General features: G+C 36.4%; 1 protein-coding gene across 1 annotated transcript in view; it reads left to right on the top strand.

The window, feature by feature from the left end:
- The window catches only part of BSL1 (BRI1 suppressor 1 (BSU1)-like 1), an 80,350-nt gene that overhangs the window by 45,780 nt on the left and 12,272 nt on the right, over positions 1-22,298 (top strand). Inside the window, exons 9-11 of the mRNA XM_090013748.1 lie at positions 329-430; positions 780-861; positions 931-1,101. Of these exons, the coding sequence (XP_089869874.1) occupies positions 329-430; positions 780-861; positions 931-1,101 (355 nt within the window). The remainder of the gene's footprint in view (positions 1-328; positions 431-779; positions 862-930; positions 1,102-22,298) is intronic.

Below are 22,298 nucleotides of genomic sequence, written 5' to 3'. Positions count from 1 at the left end.
CCTTGTCTTATGATCCTTTCTAGCTGGGATAATGTCATTCCAAGGATATTTGATAGAATTGGGCTGGGCGTAGATTGAATGTGTTAGGGAATAAATGTCATTTCAATAAGATTTGATATAATACTTTACCAGAAGACATTGGAGCATGGATTTGTTAAAAATCTAATTGAATAAGAATTCTTTTTGCTATTTCTGATATGTTGAGACTTACTTTTGCAACAGTTTGTAATCTATGATTCATCGACTTTTGGTTCTTGACCTGTGATGTCTTGACCCTCTGTGCATATCTGCTACATTCTTACTTTAGATTTTATTCCACATTTCACAGCCACAGGCAGATGCATATGGGCTACTAAAGCATAGAGATAGTCGATGGGAGTGGACCCTTGCTCCAGGGGTTTCTCCCTCCCCAAGGTATCAGCATGCTGCGGTAAGTTGTGGCTAAAATATTTTTCAATATCATTAGTGAAAATTCATATTTTGAATTGATTATAAGAAAGCAAGAAATGAATATAAATGACCATTACATTGGATACTTGTTGGTCTGCTTTGTTCAAAGATTCATACAACAGTTCATAAAGTCACTAGAATGCAATAGTGTCTGAGCTTCATGTTGGTTTAGACCAATGTGTATTTATGTCTTGTAACTATGCTGATTGAAACTTTTAGCATAATTCTTTTTTTATTTTTCGTTTTTGTGGTGGATGTTTTCTCACTGGATTGCCACCTTTTGATTGCGTATCTTTAGATTTTGAGACAAATACTTTCAAAATTATCAGGTGTTTGTAGGCAATAGATTGCATGTTACTGGAGGTACTCTAAAAGGAGGCCGTACTGTTGAAGGTGAAGCAACTATTGCAGGTGAGTTCTGGTGCTCTTTCCATTTTCTTTTTGTTTTTCCTTATCATTTGTTTGGATTTGTTTTGTTAGTTCTGGATACTGCTGCTGGAGTCTGGCTTGATAGAAATGGAATTGTTGCATCCTCCCGTACAAACAAATCTTCTCTGGAGAACAATCCTTCACTTGAGCTTTTATGTCGTTGTCGCCATGCAGCTGCTGCTGTGGGAAATCGTGTGTATATATATGGTGGTCTAAGGGGAGGTAATAGCCCTCCATTATACATATATTTACACTTTATTTAAGTATTTGTGCTTCAGACTTTTGTTCCATCAATACTATTTGTTGATATTTCCTTTGATACTACTATTTTTTTTCTTACTTTTTCCTTGAAGAAAAGAAAAGAAAAGAAAAGAAAAGAAAAGGAGCTTGTGATAGTATGCACCATTTTATTCTGTGTCATGCTTTTCTTTCTCACAAATAAGATTCTCTAACCTAATGGCTTTGTCTCCCACATGTGCATGATGAACTGGGATGTATTTACATGCAAAAAATGGTAATTTTGACTATAAAGTACATTTTTTTATTCTTGAAGAGTTTATCTGAATGTTTGTATGTATTATACATTTCATCATTCAATCTTTGACTATAAAGTATTCTGTTTCAAGTAACAAAAAAATATCCTTTGCTAAACACTCACCAAGGAATTGGATATCAATCTAACTGTAAGAATATAATAGAGTAGGGATTGTCTTTTCATCATAATGGAAACTAGAAAGGACTGAAGAGATGCTACATGCAATACCATATAATTGGATTATGCAGAGGGGCAACCCCATTAGATTGGTATTTATAATGATATTGCCCTAATAATAATACAATCAGTTTACATTTGTACAAAATTAAAAGACCTAGCAGCTACTTTTAGGATTATTCCATATATCAAAGATACTATGTACCGTGCCTTGTTCTTTTCAACCTCATCAAAGTTGGAGTTGAGAGCTTATTGTACTTCAAACTTTGGTGGATCTTTTAAAGATAGACATTCTACTTTAGGATTATGCATCTTTTTGGGTGATTCTTTGATATCATGTAAGAACAAAAAGCAACGAAGAGTTACTCTATCTACCACAAAAGCTGAGTATTGAGTTATCACTGAAACTACATTTGAAATATTTTGGCTCAAATGGTTACTTGAAGACATTGAAGTAAACCTAACTGGTGAAGAAGAGTTGTATAGTGACAATCATAGTGCTATTCATATAGCCAAAAATCCAGAATTGCATGAGTGCATTAAGCACATTGAGATCATATATATGCCGTTTTAATAGAACATATTTGGATGATATCAATTCATTGTTTCATGCATAGTTACCTATATATTTCAAGGTAATTTCTCGGTGAGGGTTTTTCTTGAAGATATTTTCAATAATTATTTTTTTCAGAAAATTCTTGGTAGTTTTAAAAATGTAAAAAATATAAAAAATAACAAGAAATATAAGAAAATAATTGGTATTCATGGAAAAATATAAATATAAGGAAATAGCTTTGAAAAGTTTTTAAAATACAAAAATAAAAAAAATGCAAAAAATTGGGCTTAAAATATAACAAAATATGTTTTCTTCAGCAATATCATGTTAATATGGTAATATTATCGTGATATTGTTATTTCTAGCGATATTTTGAAACTATCACAAATTTTGCCGATATTATCGGCTGACCTAAATTTGATGATAATTTTACAATATTTTCAAAATATCGGTGATATCGGTGACACTGGTTTTATGTTGGTTTGGCTCAATAAATTATTAAAATGCAGATTTCTTTACGAAGAACCTTTCTACTTGTTTCACACATTTCTCATCAAACTCGGGATGATTGACTTTACATCATCTCGGGTTTGAGGAGTGTTAGAGGTTTATTGTAAGATAATGTTATATTAGTACATAAGTCAAAAGTCATAGTAGTTAATTCTGTCCATTTTTAGTTTCTTGTATGGTTTACATTATTTATGTAGCAAGGACATTTTAGTTAAAAAATGTATGGGTGCTTCATTAGTAAAAGAATTATGAAAAACAAAAGAATCATATACAAATCTTTTTGAAAGAATGGGCTACTTAAAACAGCAATGTATCCAGATAGAGATGAGTGAGGGGGAAGAGGCCTTCCGGGGTGGTCATCCGAATACGATAGATCCCACAAGGAAGCATGCCTCGTCCAGTTCAAGGTCCAGTTCGAGCTTGCCTGTCAACAATGGTCTGCGATCGTCATCTGTGGTTGTAGGTTCGAAGGCGAACCTGTGCAGTCACACTTGCAGGATAATCCTCCTAAAACAAAGGTCCTGAAGGAAGAGAAGAAGATGATTATTCCCAAACCTTGCTATGCAGGGATGGTGCAACCGTGGAACTGGACTCTGATAGCCAGATGTACGAGTGGGGAGCGGCAGAAAAAACAGATAGATTTTGATTTTATCTTTACGAATATGAAGCAGATGTGGTCGGACATCAAAGATATCCTCTTTATTTCGGGTAAACATGGCCTGTTCCTTATTAAGGTCATTCGGGAGGAGGACATGGACTTTATTCTCCAAGCAGCAACATGGAAGTTCGGGGGTAGGATGCTGATCATGGACAAATGGCGACCGGAAGTTGGAAAAAACTTCAACTATCCCTATTTAGGTCAAACTCATTGATCTCTCTCCCGAGCTATGGAATAGCGAGACATTACGGCCGTATTATTGAAAAAGAAGGTTGATTTTGTTTTCTTAGTGGAATGTAAATCTTCTTAGGTGTCTGCTTGTCGTCAACTCTCCAAATTTAAGCATTCTTCCACTGATAATTTTGATTATGCACCGGTTTGTTGAATTATTTGTTTATGGTGTCAGAATGCTATTGATGTAGATGTAGTCAAGATTTTTGGTCAATTCATTCCTGTTGTTGTGAAGACTGCTCTTGGTCTTGTACTTGTTGTTGGGGTATATGGTCCCAACCATGGTACATATCGTTACTTTTGGATTTTGCAATATGATACACACTCGTATCTCGATACAAGTGTGTATTATACTCTATGTCACATGGGTGCGGGTGCGGGTGTGGGTGTGACACGGGTGCGACACAATTTTAAAATTTTTGGACACGGGGACTCGGCAAAAAAAAAACAAATATATATATATATATATATATATTTATAATTTTATTGAGCTTGTTGAAAACATTTATACGGTATTGACTTTTCCTGTTATGTGAGATTTTTGTGATTCATCTTCTCAAAATTTACTAAGTGTGTTAAATAATTTCTAGTTTAAAATATCATGGAGATGGAAGCCTTTTTATTAACTGAAACATTCTTTTCTTTAGGTATTGGATTTCTTCAATAGTCGCATGGATGCACAAAATGTATTTATTTTATTTTATTTTTAAAATGCCACAGTGTGACTGTGCACAGGCACAGTCACAGACTGTGCGACTGTGCACAGTCATACAGTCACAGACTGTGCGACTGTGCACTGTGCACAGTCACACAATCACAGACTGTGCACACTGCACAGCCTGTGACTGTGCACACTGCACAGCCTGTGACTGTGCACACTGCACAGCCTGTGACTGTGCACAGTCACAGTCTGTGACTGCAGCACAGTCACAGTCTGTGCCTCTTTTTATATATATTTTTTAAAATAAAAAATATAAAAATTTGATTTTTTAGGGACATTTTTGGACTCGGTCAAAGTTGACCGAGTCCAAAATGTAGACGGACTCGGCCTGGACTCGTTGACCGAGTCTGACTCGGCGTTGACCGAGTCCGGGCCGAGTCCGAAGCCGCACCCGAGTCCGCACCCGTGTCAGGGCGTGTCGACTCAGGTGCGGCACCTCCTTAGCCGAGTCCGTGTGACATAGATTATACTGGTATTGTGTGTGTCATATGATACAGTGTGTATTGTATGATATAGTGTGTATCGTACAATACAATATTGACACACTTAAAAAAAGTCGAAAGTTGTATTTTTTCATTTTGGGTTTAAAAGGCCTCTTGAGGGTCAAGTTCTCTATATGTATAGAGTCCGTTAGAAGAGAACCCACACACCCTAGGTTCCGTGAGATCGATTTGAGGGTTGATTCGTGTGCAAGGGATCGGGCTTTTGCGATTTTATCATTAAGAGTGCATTTCCACTATTTTTTCACTGAAGGAAGTGGGTTAAGATACAAATCCCTATTCTTTGCTTCTTATTGAATGTTTTTGGGGAATTGTGCGTATGGTGCTTTTTATTCTTTGCTTCTTATTGAGTTTTTTAATTGATTATGTTTTATTTTTTATCCTTCGATGTCGTTTTCGCATTCATATCATATAGATGATCCTGCATGACAATACTGCAGAAGCATTGATGATGTACCACGACTAGGGTTACCATTGAATTTGAGATGTCTGTTTTGTGATGCTGTTATTAGATGTGGACTTCATAGATTTAAGCAACATATTGTAGGTCAAGATTAAAATGTACGCCCATGTAATTCTTTATTTATTGTTTGCCACTTTTCGTGCTAATGTTATTGATGAACTCAATGTTGTGAAAAGCGTTGAGGCGTAGCGAGGCGCTCCACCAAAATCTGAGGTGAGGCATAAGCCTCGAGGCGTAAAGCGTAAGCCTCAATTAAAAAAAAAACTATAAAAAGTATCTAAAATTATAAATAAATAAAAAATTCTTTATTGATGAAGCAACAACCAACAAGAAATAAAAAATCTCAAATAAATACTGAAAAAACATACTTGAACTTTGCCACCGAGTAATGAATGATCAAAACATACTTGAACTTTGTCATTAGGTTCTCCACCAAAGCATGGTAGTCCCTAATAAATGCTGGCATGTGTGTGAGGTATACTTACATTGAGTATTGAATGGATTCAAAGGCACTGGACGCTGGCAGAAAGCCATTCACATAAACCTTGTTGTTCTCGTTCTTCTTTTCTAAAATTCAGTCAAGGAAGCCAACTTGGTTTCAAGATCATCATGACTGTAAAGAGAGTACTTGCTAATTTACCATGAACTTTGTCAGGGTAGTGTAGTTTCTGTCAACTTTGTCATTGGATTCAATAGGAAGGCCTCAAAATTATGAGGAAAATGTTTCTTCTAATTTGTGAACCATGGGGGTGTATGGTGCACTTGAACTCATTCCACAGGCATTCAGATGTTAATAAAGTAACACTGCCTCCAATGACGCTTTGTTCATTTTGTTCAAACTACACTGCCAATTTAGCATGAACTCAAGTATGTTGCACTCAAATATCTCATCATGACGGTCAAAAAAACAATAGTTTTTGCACCCCTCGAAAGGCAAAATATCATGTCATATGTAAAGGGTTCAGTCATGGATAATTTCTAACAAGCTGAATCAACTAATCTCTAGCAAGCAAAACAGACAAACTTCAGACATAAACTACACAGGAATATGTGAAAGAATAAATTTCCTTTGAATGTAAACTTCAGAATTTATATATGAAAAAATAACACACGTTAGTAAAATAAAAATTGGGTCTCCTTTACCCTTTTGAGTTGCATTCAGCTAGATACTGAGTTAGTAAGCAACCACCGAGGGCTTAAAATCTTTTTGTTTTGAAAGTCTAGCTGGGGTTAGTCCGACCCCTAACAGTTATACAATCTAGAGGAATAAAGAGAAGGAGAAGAGATAAGAAGAAGAGAACGAGAGAGAAAGAGAAAAAAATAGAGATGAGAGAGAGTACCTGTTTTGAGGCTCCACCACGAGAGAGAGTATGCTGTGAGAGTCAAGAGGGAGAGACTGTTGTGAGAAAAAAACAGAGAGAGGGGTGAGAAAAAAAACCAAAATCACAACATAAAAGGTCGGGGGCACTTTGTTTAAGCCCTATTTTTTGGTCAAATGAGGGTTTTGACCCTCATTCGACCAAATGCTTCGAGGCATGTACGCCTCATCCTGAGGCGCGCCTCGCCTTGAGGTGTGCGCCTCAAGGCCTATGAGGCGCACACCTCGAGGCTTTTGTGCTTTACACATGCGCCTCAAGGCATAAAGCCCCTCACCTTAAGGCAAGGCACGCTTTTTGCGCCTTGAGGCACATTTTTAATAACACTGGCTGAACTAAAAGAAATTTGAAGAAGAATTTTGTAAAAATTCAAAGATAAAGGACTTCCAACCATTATTCCAGATTTTGAAGATGATGATGACCCAGTTGCCGAAAAATGGCTGAAGATAAAGAGATCATCACGCGACAATTGGATGTAACACTGAGAAATTATTGTCCTGATGTTTGACAAATAGATTCTAGAAGATAGTTTAGTTTTAGGATCGTTATAGTTTAGAACTTTAGAGATGAAGATTGACATGTAAGATGTTAGTTAAATGTAATATGTTTAGTTATCATGAACTCTTACTAGTTCAGTTCTGACTTATGACATTTTAGTATGACTTGGATACAACAACAACAACAACAACAACAACTACGCCTTCATCCCAAAACAATTGGGGTCAGCGATATGAACCAAAAAAGAAATTCATTTTGGGTCTTCCACATGAATCCTTTTCCTCCAATCATTTCTATCCAACGCCATGTCCTCGGTGAGGTTCAAAGCATTCATATCCTTTCCTATCATCTCCATCCAAGTCTTCCTAGGCCTACCCCGACATCTTTTAACTAATATATTTTCCCATTTCTCCAACCTTCTAATTGGAGCATCATTAGGCCTTCGCCGAATATGTCCAAACCACCGTAAACGATTCTCTCGCATCTTATTTTCAATGGGTGCAACACCTACCTTCTTACGTATCTCTTCGTTCCGAATCTTATCTTTTATTGTATTTCCACACATCCATCTAAGCATCCGCATCTCAGCTACACTCATTTTTTGAATATGATGTCTCTTGGCAATCCAACATTCCGTACCATATAGTAAAGCGGGTCTAATAGTCGTCCTATAAAACTTTCCCTTCAACCGCAATGGCATTCTACGATCGCACAACACTCCAGTAGCACTTTTCCATTTCATCCACCCAACCTTTATCCTATGATTTACATCTCCATCAATTTCTCCATACTTTTGAATGATGGATCCCAAATATTTGAAATAATCATTCACCGGTATATCTTGCTCACCAAGTTTCACTACACTCCCATCACTACTTCGTTGCTTACTAAACCGACATTCCATATATTCAGTCTTACTCTTACTCAACTTAAAACCTCTAGCTTCCAATGTCTGTCTCCATAATTCTAACTTAGCATTAACCCCAGCTCTAGACTCATCAATCAAAACAATATCATCAGCAAACAACATACACCACGGTACATTTTCTTGAATTGATCTCGTAAGCTCATCCATCACTATCGCAAATAGGAAAGGGCTTAAAGCAGATCCTTGATGTAACCCAACCGTTATCGGAAAATTGGTTGTCACCCCTCCACAAGTGCGGACATTGGTTACTACTCCTTCATACATATCTTTAATTATACTAATGTACTTGAGAGAAACACCTTTCTTCATCATTGTCCACCAGAGAACGTCCCTAGGTACTCTATCGTATGCCTTCTCTAAATCAATAAAAACCATATGCAAATCTTTGTTCCTCTCTCTATATCTTTCAATAAGTTGTCTAAGAAGATGTATAGCTTCCATAGTTGATCTTCCAGGCATAAAACCAAATTGATTCTCCGATATCATGACAACCTTCCTCAACCTAGACTCAATCACCCTCTCCCAAAGTTTCATAGTATGACTCATGAGTTTTATACCACGATAGTTTGTGCAATCTTGTATATCACCCTTATTCTTATATAAAGGCACCAAAGTACTCTTCCTCCACTCATTAGGCATCTTATTTGTTCGCCAAATCAAGTTAAAAAGATTTGTCAACCATTCTAAACCTTTCTCTCCCAAGCATTTCCAAGCCTCGATAGGTATACCATCTGGGCCAACTGCCCTTCTTGATTTCATTTTCTTCAAAGCCTCTGCAATTTCTTTCTTTTGAATCTTGCGCATGAAGTCACGATTTATCTCATGAAAAGGAATGGAGAAGTCTCCAAGATCTTGAGCATGACTATCATTAAATAGCTTATCAAAATAATCTTTCCATCTCTCCTTAATCTCCTCATCTTTGACTAAAACCCTTTGCGTTTCATCTTTGATACATCTAACCATACCCAAATCCTTCGATTTCCTATCTCTCATCTTTGCAAGCCTATAAATATCCTTCTCGCCTTCTTTGGTATCCAACTTGTCATAAACCTCCTTATATACCTTAGCCCTCGCGTTTCGAACAACTTTTTTAGCTTCCTTCTTTGCTATCATATACTTCTCCAAATTCTCATTATCACGACTCTTACTTAGATTTCTATAACACTCTCTTTTAACCTTAATAGCTAATTTGACATCCTCGTTCCACCATGATGTATCCTTACCTAGTGGTGCACCGCCTTTAGACTCACCCAATACCTCCTTAGCTACTTTTCTCATACCACCCGCTATCTTATTCCACATTGATTCTGAATCCTCCTCGAGACACCAATCAACTTCCTTAACTACCTGCTCTACAAACATTCCTTGTTTAGCTCCTTTCAGTGCCCACCACTTAATTCTAGGATCTATCCTATGTCTATCCCTTTTGCGGCATTGTCTAATTCTAAGATCTAAAATTAAGACTCTATGTTGTGTAGCTACACTTTCTCCTGGTATAACCTTACAATCGATGCAAATTTAATATTGTTAGTTAAGGATTTAATTGTATTTAAAATTTAAATTATGTAGTTGCCTTTTATTTATATTGTTAGTAATCAGTTGCATGTTTTGATATTAATTTAAATTATATAGTTGCCTTCATGTGTGATTTTATGGTTGTATTTTGTGCAATTCATCATTGTTTTATGCAATATAATTTTTTTAGGATTTTTTGCTATTTTTTCTAGATTTTTTTGGTTTTTTTAGAAAATTTCTATTAAAAATTTATGATATATTTACTGTACGATATAGTGTTACTTTGGGCCTGACCGCTATTGGTAACGATATGATACTTACAACCTTGGTTCCAACTATTATATGGAGAAGCGGGAGTTATGGAGAGACTTGGAGGGTCATGCTACTAACATTCCTTGGCTTCTGCAAGGTGATTGGAAACACTATTTGTGATCCATCAGAGAGATGTGGGAGGAAGGTATCACATGCCATGTGTAGGGAGTTTAATGACATAATTCAAAATTGTGTCCTTATTGAGCCCCCTACCTTGGGAGCTCGTTTTACTTGGCACAACCATCAGAAAGGTCTTCAGTATATTGCTAGTAGACTGGATAGGATCCTTGCCAATGATAGGTGGATCCACTCCTCTGAATCGTGGGTTGAAGTGATCTCTAATTCGTGTTCGGATCACATTGGTTTGCTAGTTAGCACTGATAGAATGCAGGATAAGGCTAGACCTCCGTTCAAATTCTTTAAGATGTGGGTTTTCAGTGAGGAGTGCAAATCCATTGTTTAATCATGTTGGCAGAAGCACATGGTCGGTGTTTCGATGTTTAAGATGGTTTTTATTCTGAAAGAGGTTAAATTCTGTCTGAACTAGAATCATCATGTCCTGGGGGATATTCATGAGAGGCTTCATAAATGTAATGCTGATTTGGAGCGGGTCCATTGTCTTATTGATCAGGGGTAGTTGGGATATCTTGAAGAGGAATCATGTGTTACAAAGGATCTTAATGCCCTTTGTCAGTTTGAGGTGGCTTTTTGGCATCAGAAGTCCCGTGTTCGATGGCTGCAGCACGGTGATAGGAATACATCCTTCTTTCACTTGAAGTTCAAGCAATATGTTCTTCTAAGAATCTAAACGATGTTCGAGTGCTAAAAACTGTAATATCGTGTATTTTTCCATGATTTTTAAATTTAAAAATATGACTTTTAAATTAAATATTTAATTAATTTGATAAAAATCATGAAAAGTATATTAATTTATAGGTGACGTCAACTGGGTCTGAGCGTGGCCTAGAACCCACTAACAAGACCTATTTAAGCCAATTATAATTTGAGAAAATTTTCATTTTTAACCTTTAAATTCAAGCAAAAATCGAATGAAATTCAGGTTAAATTCAGTCAAAATTCAGAGGCAAAAATTAGGTATATACACCGTTACATGCGCCTCATAATTCTTAGCAAATTGGTGACCTATTTTTCTGAATTCGGATTATAGTTGTCTCAAATCACGTTTTTAAAAAATGACCCGCCTATATTTTTGTTTTTTTCTGGATCCACTCTGTTTGATCCAAGTGAATATGGATTTGGATCTAGTCCAGGATGCATATTAACTAGGATCTGGTCCAGGTAGGATCCATATAGATTTGGATCCAAAATCTATATATGGCCAATTTAAAACTTTAAGATCACTTTTAATTAAAAGAGGATAAGGTAGAGTTCTACCTAGGGTAGAACTCTACGGGGAGCGGCACCCTATGAAATATTCTTAGATATTAAATTAAGTAAAATAATTAAATAGATTAACTAATTAAGAGGATAATCTAGAAGATAGTGTTCTACTTAATAAGAGTCATCTAGAGGGGATGCCACCCCCTTCTAGATTAGGATAAATTAAATAAAAAGTAATAAAACATGAAAACAATATATAAAAAGGGGGTTGGACTCTCCCTCTCTCTAGAACTTGTGTTCTAGAGAGAGAGAGAGTTAGAGAGAAAAGTAGAGAAAAAAAGAAGAAACCCCAAAATCGTGTGGGGAGAGAAAGAAAAAGAGAAAAAAAAGAAAAGAGAGGAAAGAAAAGAGAAGGAAGAAAGAAAAGAAAAAGAAAAAAATCAGTCTTTCATATATCCATCATTTTTCTCGGATCTTTTTCTACGCTACGATCAAGGTACGAGTTTTCTTCTAAGTTCTTAAGGGAAGAAATATGTTTAGATCGATTCATGTATAGGTGTTTGAGGGAAAAGAAAAATCTGATTTCGAAACAACATATATTTATGCATATGTATTGTTGATTTTAGTAGATTAATGTATATGTATTATTATTCACATATATGTCATTTTCCCTGGAGTATTGAATTCTAAAAATATGCTTGATTTTCAACTCCCTAGATGTCGACTTTCTTGATTTGGAATTTAACATGCATATACTACATGTCAACGATTTTTCCCTGTTTAAGCATATGAATGCATGTATTCAATTTTGTCAATTTTGGATATGCATGTAGTTAGATATGCATGTTGTCAATTTTTTTTAATAGCCACATATATATATATATATAAAATCCTATCGACCTTGCTATGTGATGAATTTTTAGCATGTTCTGAAAATATGTATAGACTCATATTTGTTTTGTGTGCAATCTGATCAGACTCATTGATTTCTTCGTGTAAGCAAATCTGATTATACTTGCCGATTTCTGTTTGTATGTAAATCTGATCAGACTTGCCAATTCCTTTATGTCAGCAATCTTATCAGACTTGCCGATTTTTGTTTGTGTGTAAATCTAATCAGACTTACCGAATTTTGTATGTTAGCATTCTGATCCGACTTGTCGATTTCTTTATGTTAGCAATCTGATCAGACTTGCCAAGTTCCTTTGTGGGCACACATGATCAGACATGCCAACTATTTTAGATATTTAAATCTGATCAGACTTGTCGATTTTTGCGTGTCGGCAAATCTGATTAGACTTGCCGATTTCTATGTGTAGGCAAACCTGATAAGACTTGTCGGTTTCTGTGTGTAGGCAAATCTGATCAGACTTGCCAATTTTTGTATGTAGGCAAATCTGATCAGATTTGTCGACTTTCTTTTGTGTGCAAAACTGATCAAACTTGCAGTGTTTCGCATGTGTGTAAATTTGATCAGACTTGCCAACTCTTATTGGGTGTAAATCTAATCAGACTTACAGTGTTTCACAGGTATGCAAATCTGATCAGATCTGCTTAGTTGTTTTGCTATCCGAATCTGATCAGATCTGTCATGTCTCAAGTATGCAAATCTGATCGGACTTGCTGAGTTATCTTAGTAAGCAAATATAATCAAACTTACTGAGTTGTGTTGGTGTGAAAATCTGATCAGACTTGCCGAATTCTTGAGTGTGCAAATTTGATCAGATTTGTTTAGCTTTATATGCATTCATATCTAGTCAGATTTGCCGAGTTTCTTATATACGTAAATTTGGTCCAGATCTACCGAATGGATGATTGATTGATTTGTGAATTCAAACCAGCCCCAGTTGTTGGCTCAATAAGAAATTTCTGCATTGTTAAATTGGCACATGAATTTGATCATGTTTAAGATTGATGTATGCATTTTTTTGAAATAATACATGAATTTGATGTTGATTTGGTTGACTTGCAGTGGTGCATATCATACACATGAAATCTGAAATTTATTTGATGTTTGCATAAATATGATTATATGCCTGTTTGAATGTTTGTGCATGAAATTGATCATGTTAATGTGTTATACGAGTATTGATTGGCCTGCCTATGTGTTTGGTTTCATGTGCATTTATTTGTGTGTTTGAATGTACATTCTGAACATGTTTTGAAACAGGATGTGTGTTGCATGTTCATTGAAATTTTGTAAAAGATGCATAAATCACTTTTGAGATGTGTGGGTGGTCAGATGTGAACCATGGTAGGTCGTGTAGGCCATGAGCATGTGTTGCTCCAATAGTTGATTTTATTTATGCATTGCAAAATTTATTTATGAAAATTTAATGATTTTCTAAAATTAATTGCACTATTAAATTGTGCGGGTCAGGACCCGAAATTGGTTTTGCATATTGATTTGCAGAATGGTTTTTGTGTAAAGAACTTAAGATTATTTGAAAAAGTAAAATAGACCAAACAATGTAATTAATCTCTTCTTTGATATCCTTTATACAATGTGAGAATCTTGGATGACAGTTATGGAGGACTATGAGGATACTAAAATTTCGTGTGCGATTGTGCCTTTGAACCTGATATGGTGGTTCACCTTCCGATCACGGTTTTAGGGAGATTTTAGTTACTTTACCTAGGGGTCGTGGTGTTGACTCAAGTGTAGTTATTAATATATTAAGAAAATGACGTCAATGAATGTTGATTTTCCTGATGTCCCAATATTAGATGTTTTCTAATGTTTCGATGGATGATGTTGATTTTTGATATCGATATAGGAACAAGTATCCAGTAATAAAATACAAATTGTGTTAAACTACAACTGAAAACCTAACTTAGACTTCGGATATTTGTGTCCATTTTGAGTATCCGTGGGTTTAAGAAAAAATAAAAATTAAATTTATGTGCATTTAATAGGGACATGCATGCAAAAACAATTCTGATAAATAACTTAATAAGTTATTCATGCACGTGCATTGAATCATGCATATTTACTGTTCAACATTAATTCATGCATTCATACTTATTTTGTTTCACATGATATTTGTTATTGCATGATATTTGGTTAAATGCTTGAATAGTAAATTGACTATGGTAAGTTGCTTTTTGTGATATTCCTCTAAAATTTATGCATCAATTTGGTTTACGTTATTTTCTTTACTGTTTGAATTTTTAGAGAAATTTGTACAAAGGACTTTGGTTCTTTCCCGTTTTCTTAAAACTGTTTTACAGGTCAGAGGCTCAGTGATGTCCTGACTAGCTGACTGGAGACTGTGAGCTTTGTGACCGGTGTTTGGTTTTCTAACAGAGTGCCACGTATTGAGATAGATGAATTTTGGTGTCTTAGATTATTTGCTAGAGGTTTTAAGTTGAGTAAGAGTAAGACTGAATATATGGAATGTCGGTTTAGTAAGCAACGAAGTAGTGATGGGAGTGTAGTGAAGCTTGGTGAGCAAGATATACCGGTGAATGATTATTTCAAATATTTGGGATCCATCATTCAAAAGTATGGAGAAATTGATGGAGATGTAAATCATAGGATAAAGGTTGGGTGGATGAAATGGAAAAGTGCTACTGGAGTGCTGTGCGATCGTAGAATGCCATTGCGGTTGAAGGGAAAGTTTTATAGGATGACTATTAGACCCGCTTTACTATATGGTACGGAATGTTGGGCTGCCAAGAGACATCATATTCAAAAAATGAGTGTAGCTGAGATGCGGATGCTTAGATGGATGTGTGGAAATACAATAAAAGATAAGATTCGGAACGAAGAGATACGTAAGAAGGTAGGTGTTGCACCCATTGAAAATAAGATGCGAGAGAATCGTTTACGGTGGTTTGGACATATTCGGCGAAGGCCTAATGATGCTCCAGTTAGAAGGTTGGAGAAATGGGAAAATATATTAGTTAAAAGAGGTCGGGGTAGGCCTAGGAAGACTTGGATGGAGATGATAGGAAAGGATATGAATGCTTTGAACCTCACCGAGGACATGGCGTTGGATAGAAATGATTGGAGGAAAAGGATTCATGTGGAAGACCCAAAATGAATTTCTTTTTTGGTTCATATCGCTGACCCCAATTGTTTTGGGATGAAGGCGTAGTTGTTGTTGTTGTTGTTGTAGATTATTTGATATTTTTGTTAAATTAATAAAGTTTGAATTATTTTTTTTTGATTCAGTAGACAATCTAGTTTGTGGTTTGGTATATTAAATCTGTGAGACCCCAGATCTTTGGGTTAGTTTTTGCAATTGTTTTAAAAAAAAATTCACTATTTTTACGAGGGTCAGATGGGTCGTTGCAAAATCTCAGTAGGGGGAATTGTGCTTTGGGCAGAATGAGATTATGGCAGAAGCTACCAAATTTTTTTGCAGCCTTTTTACTCGTGAAGGGTGCATTGATGACCAGTTGCAAGGTGTTCGCTATCCTCAAGTGTCGACAGAAGAGAACCATTCCTTGTTGATGTCTGTGTCGGTTGAAGAAAATAAACAAGCAGTTTTTTAGTTCATGGGAGACAACCTGATGGGTTTTCAGGGATGTTCTTTCATTCTTACTGGGAGATTGTGAAAGATCTGACCAACACAGTTATTGGAATTTTTGAAACTGGTCATTTTCTTAAAGAAATCAATGCTACTCATATCATCCTGATTCTGAAGGTGCATGAGGCCATGAGACTCAATGATTTACATCCTATTAGCATCTGTAATTTCGTTTATAAGATCATTTCTAAGGTCATTGTCAATAGGATGCGGCCTGTACTTCAAAATATTATCTCACAATCAAAGGGCATCTTTTAAGGGAAGAAATATTAAGGAAAGTATCTTAATTGCACATGAGATGCTGGATTCGATGAGCAGAAGCAAGAAGCCCTCCTTCCTACAGGGACTTAGGGTCCCCTTGACGAATGCCTCTAGAACTGTGAAACACAGGACCAAGTCTCCAATTCAGAATCATACAGAAACTGGGAGAGGATACACATTCCTTGATACTGTCCACCCAAGCACTGTCAAACCTAAACCAAAGGAGAGAGGATCTTAAGAAATTCCAATCAACTCTATCATAATTCTTTATTAAATCTGTTTACTCATTGTTTTTCATTAGCGATAAAGGAAATTCAGTGGTGAATTTTCTCCACTTGATTGAAGAGTTTGAAGGTGTTTCTGGACTTCGCATGAGTAAAGAGAAATGAGTCTTTATTCCCTTATAGTGCTCCTTCGCGTATTGATCATGTTCAGAGTGTTTGTCAATGGCAGCCAGGTAGCCTTCCTTTTAAATATTTAGGTCTGCCAGTGTTTCGAGGCAGTCTTAAATCCAGCCATTGTCAAAGCTTGCTTATAAAATTTCAGAAAAAGTTGGAGACGTGTAGTGGGTCAGTGCTCTTTATGGCGAGTAGAGTGGTGTACATCAATTCAGTTGTTTCATTTCCAGTATATTGGACGATGCGTTTCCTTCTGCCTAAAGTTCGGATAATGAAGAATGCAATGGAAGGGAGAGTGAACAAACACTTAATTGATCATAGTATTGTAGACTTCTTCCTTAGATTCGATAGATTTCATTGTGTTAGGACCTCAAAAAGGTGTATGTTCAATGTGGTGCACCTGGCTAATCTTGGGGTCCTTGGTGATGCTCGTTTTTGGAAGGATAAATAAACCACCAGACTAGTTTCCCTTTGTTGGAAATATGCAATTGATTTCTGATGTAATCTGGTCGGGGTCTTTCTAATCCCAGTTTATCAATAAAAAAAAAAGACATTTTGGTCAAGGAAAAATTGTAAAGATTGGGGTTGACCCTATATTCTATGTAGAATCCCTAAAGAATGAACGAATGCTTCTTGTTTCTCTTTGCTTCTCTCTTATGCTAATAGTTTTTAAGACATTCATTTTAGCCAAACTATGATATAAAACGATGGGAGGAGAGAGAGAGAGAGAGAGAGAGAGAGAGAGAGAGAGAGTCATATGTAAACTTAGTCGTCACTTATGAGTGGTATCCTTGTAGCCTTCATACCCCTGTTTTAATATTCAATATCATTTGCCAACTTGTTAACAGAAATTAATATTGGCCTAGCTCCATGCGTTGATACTCATAAAAAATCCAATGAATGTGAAAAGCTAATATTTTTTGGACTGTGGAGTGTATATATACAGCCACATCTTAAAAAATTTGGTACCACCCATAACATAATCCATATGATAGGATAGAATCCAAGGCACCATTTGAAAAGGGATTTTGACTTTTATATTTGTGGTGTACAAATTGTGCAACTAAAACACCTCTTTTTGAATTGGATATAACGAAAGAGGAGCTTTATTTGCTGAACTGTGAAACAGGTTCCTTTGAAAAGCAATAGTGACTAAAAAATTATCATCTTCGACACAGTCAAGATTTTGACCTATATCACATGGGTGCGGGTGCGGGTGTTGGTGCGGGGATGCGACACTTCCAAAAAACCCAGGTGCGGCAGGGGCAAAAATGTAAAAAAAATTTATATATATATATAATTTTGAAGTTTTAACAGTTTAACATTTAACAGTTAACATTGTCATAATATGATTCATCATGCATGCAGTATATCAACCTAAATATCAAATTATCAATCAAATAAGTAAAGCAATTACATAAATCGACCTAAATATCAATCAAATAAGTAAAGTATAAAAAAACCAAATTACATACCAAAGTATATCCTGATGAAGTAATGGATGTTAATAATTTTCTTCTTCATCATCAAATGCATCATTAGAAGGAATACTGGGCTCAGCTAAATTCATGTTTATTATGTTGAAATCATGTTCTCCCTCGAAGTCACACTTTTCTGGGTTTACATCCCAAAATTTGGATGTTCCTTGTCTGCGTTATAAACCCAATTTGAAAATGATAAATACAATACAAGTATATTTAAATGAAAACTAAGAAATAATCAAATAACTAAGAGAGCAAATTAGTACCTGTATTCATTATTGCTTCGCGAAAGTAATCGAAGATTTGAATGAACATATACTAAATCCTCTGCACGCTTGCTGATGAGTTTGTTTCTTTTCATGTTGTGGATTTGAGAATATGTGCTCCAATTTCTTTCACAACAAGATGAACTAGCAGGCTGCGATAGCAATCTTAATGTAAGACGTTGGAGAATAGGTGTTTCTGATCCAAATGTTGACCACCATGTGATAGGATCTATATTATCTTTTTCTCTCACGAATAATGCCGGTCCATATAATCTCGAAGATGAAAAATTTCCAAACTCTTGTGTGACATGATGTATTAGATATGCTTTTGAAAAAAGTCTTGTCATACACATATTTCTATGTCTTGATAGCTCTGGGTCTAAATTTGGAGGGACACGACCAATACCACCAGCCCGCCACTTATTTGCATAATATTTTGGATTAAGAGAATGTGCCATGCAATGCAAAGGAGTGTTGCTCTTATCCCATCTTCTGATTAAAATTGAATGCATATGATTAAAAAAATCTGAATCATCTAATGCAGGATTTTTTTCTTCATGCTTGAAAACTATAGCTTGTATTTTTTCAGTCATATTATCCCACATTTCATAAACTCTGTGAAGCATGGGCTCATCCTTATCAACTTCTCTTAACATTTCCCAAATAGGTTGCGTAAATTGAAGGAAGTATACCACCCTGTCCCAAAACTCATCATCAAGAATGAATTTTTTAATTTCTTGAGCCTTGATATCATCATCAGCACGATAGAATGTTCAATTTTCATCAGTCACAATGTTAATCAAAACATTCTTCACTCTTTTAATCCTCTTCATCATCACAATGATGGATGCAAAACGTGTTTCAGCAACCTTCAACAATTTCAAATCAGAATGCCTATTAAATATAGCATTAGCACGATGGTGGTTAACAACAAAATTCCTAATGCTTTTGACATTTCTTTCTAAATCTTCAATCCATGAACATAAAGCATATGCTTGTGAATTTTCTTTTTCTTTGGGGTTGCAGATGCTCTTTAGGGCTAGATTTAAGCTGTGTGCTACACAGGGAGTCCAAAAAATATAAGGGTACTCACTCTCCAAATTCAACGCTACACTTTTACAAACTGGAGTGTTGTCTGTAATGATTTGTACCACTTTCTGATCACCCACTTCTATAAACAATCCCTTCAAATACTCTGCATTTTTATATTCCCCAGATGCATCAACTGCTTTCAAGAATATTGGGTCACTAAGCGAACAAACAATGAAATTAATTAATGGACGCCTTTGAATATCTGTCCATCCATCAGACACAATAGAAACTCCATTTTGCTCCCATGAATATTTTTTAATCTCTAGCAACCTCTCCACATTTTCCCTCTCTTCTGCAATAAGCGTGGTTCGTATTTTTTCTGAACTTGGAGTCACATAACCACTCAAATTACAATTTTCCAAGGATGTTACTGAATCCTTCCAATAAGGATTTCTAGCCACATTAAATGGGAGTGAACCAGAATAAAAATACCTCCTAACTTTTCTATCCAATTCTTCTCTTCCATATGTATTAAATGCTGCTTGTATCGTTCCTCTACCTCCTATATTGACTTTTTTTTTTTCAGTATCTTCTTGGTGGCTTGCAAATGACACACTGACTGCAGAAGAATCGACCATTGCCTTTCTCTTCTTGTATTTTCTTGTATTGTCTTCACATTGCTTCATCAACTTTTCTGCAAGCTGAAATGCCATGTCTTGGTATCTTCAACAAATGAGCCTTCACTCTTGTGTAAGACCCAACAAAATCTCTTTCGTAGAGCTTGCATCAAAATCTCTTGTTTCCACCACCTCTTCCAGTTTTTGCAAGTTTATCTACATGTACCCATAGTGGCCCCACATCATCAATCCAACTGCAACTATCAGCAAAACTACCAGCAAAACTCACATGTTGGGATGAGGATGACGCAGGTCCTTTCCATTTATCCATCATTTTTATCTTGAAAACACACAAAAAAATACATTAAAATTTTCAAATCAATTATACTCGACCCCCTCCCCCTGTCGAAAACACAGGGAGAAGGCGGGGCTCAGCCCCTCCCCTGCCAACCCAACAAGAGAGAGAGAGCGAGGGGGGCTCGACCCCTGCCCTGCCAAAAACAGAGGGAGCAAGGGGGGCTCAACCCCTACCCTGCCGACCCAACAAGAGAGCGAGAGGGGGGGGGGGGGGGCTCGACCCCTCCCCTGAAATCAAAGGGAGTAGGGTGAGGGGCTCGGCCCCTCCCCTGCCAAAAAGAGGGAGGGGCTCAACCCCTTCCCTACCGAAAACAGAGGGAGCAGGGGGTGCTCAGCCCCTCCCCTATCGACCCAACAAGAGAGCGAGAGGGGGGGCTCGGCCCCTCACCTGTTGAAAACAGAGGGAGCGAGAGGGGGGGCTCGGCCCCTCCCCTGTCGACACAAGAAGAGAGTGAGAGAGGGTACATACCTGCGAAAGGAGAGGAGGAGGAGAGAGAGCTCGAGCTCAGGGGGAGAGGAGAGGAGAGATTAGGGCAATTTTTTTTGCCCTAATCCTCCTTTTCATAGGGGATTTTTTTTAACGCCAAAATAGTGGACAAAAATGACCCTGGGTGTGTTGACCGCAACCAGGGTCATGTTGACAGCACCCGGTGCCGCACCTGCGTCGCGTCGACGCGGGTGCGGCACCTGTTTTGCCGAGTCCTTGTGACTTAGATTTTGACTATTCCATTTCTCTATGAAACCAAAATGTGGATATCTGTCTGTACTTATCGGAATCTCTTTTAATTTTTATTCTATTCAGAATTGGCAAGTCTGCCAATAACTTGTGGTGTGGCTGGCTTATGATGTAATGAATCTAGAGGAATACAAAAGAGCCACCAAGGGCATACAATGATCAAAAGAGAGTGCACAAGCACAAATCTTTTAAGAGACAATACACAAGCCAATCAATGGCATATATAAAAGATCACAAAAGCCACCAATGGACATACACAAAAGAACACAAACGTAAAATAATATATCTTTTATTAAGAGAAAATGCTTAGAAAAGCATTAATACAAGAGGGGACTTAAACTCCTTTATGTAGACAACATGAGACTCAAAAGAGCTATTGGGATGCTCCCAACGACTATAAATATAACCGTTGGGGATGTCCCAACGATGTATTGGTCTTTGACCAATATGCCCTCATATAAAAATAAAAAGATAGAATAAAAAGAATATAAACAAAGAAAAATCTGCCCCTAATGGGAAGTACCTACTACATGCAGGTAAAAAGAAAAATTTCCCTAGAGGGCAAGTAACTAGAATATGAGAACTGAAAATATGAGAACTAATGTGTGAATCACAATTTTCATGGATTTTTTTGTTCTTTTTTCTTGAATCTAACCGTACGGATGTGACCTACATGCTTGGTTTTATAAGAACTCACCCTTGAATCATCCGATTTAATGCATAAACAAGATTTTTTTAAGGCTATAAACAAGAAGGCAGGCAACAATATGTGATAAATCATGGAGCTGTGTTATGCTAAAGAAAGTGACTTAGATCTTTGGCATAGATGATTAGGACACCCAAATATATCCAAACTATCTGTTTTTCTGTTTTTAAAAAAATCTTGTAAGGAAAAAGACTATGTATGTAAAGATTGTATACTTGAAAAGATGAAAATATTGCCCTTTGGATCTAGAACTTCTTTGTCTAATAATTTTTTTGAATTGGTGCATTCGGATGTATGGGGTCCTGCGCCCGTTATGTTAAAAGGTGGATTCTCATATTATGTTACATTTATAGATGATTTTGGTAGACATACTTGGATCTACTTCCTTAGATTCAAACCCGAAGTATTTTCATGTTTTAAGGATTTTCATAATCTTGTTAAAAATCAATTTAAAACAAATATTAAGATCTTCTGCTCCAATTCAAGAGGAGAATTTCTTTCAAATGAATTTTAATTTTATTTAGAAACCCATGGTATTTTTTACCAAAAATCATGTCCTAGGACTTCTCATCAAATTGAAATTGCTGAGAGAAAACATCGTCATATTATTGAAACAACTAGGACTTTACTTATTTCAAAGGATGTTCCAAAAAAGTTTTGGGCCGAATCCGGTTCTGACCACAGTTTATTTAATAAATAAAATGCCTTC

This window comes from Nuphar pumila, chromosome 7 (assembly GCF_984573655.1).
Source record: "Nuphar pumila chromosome 7, dmNupPumi1.hap1.1, whole genome shotgun sequence".
NCBI lineage: Eukaryota > Viridiplantae > Streptophyta > Magnoliopsida > Nymphaeales > Nymphaeaceae > Nuphar > Nuphar pumila.
This window is presented reverse-complemented; position numbering and strand designations above follow the sequence as displayed.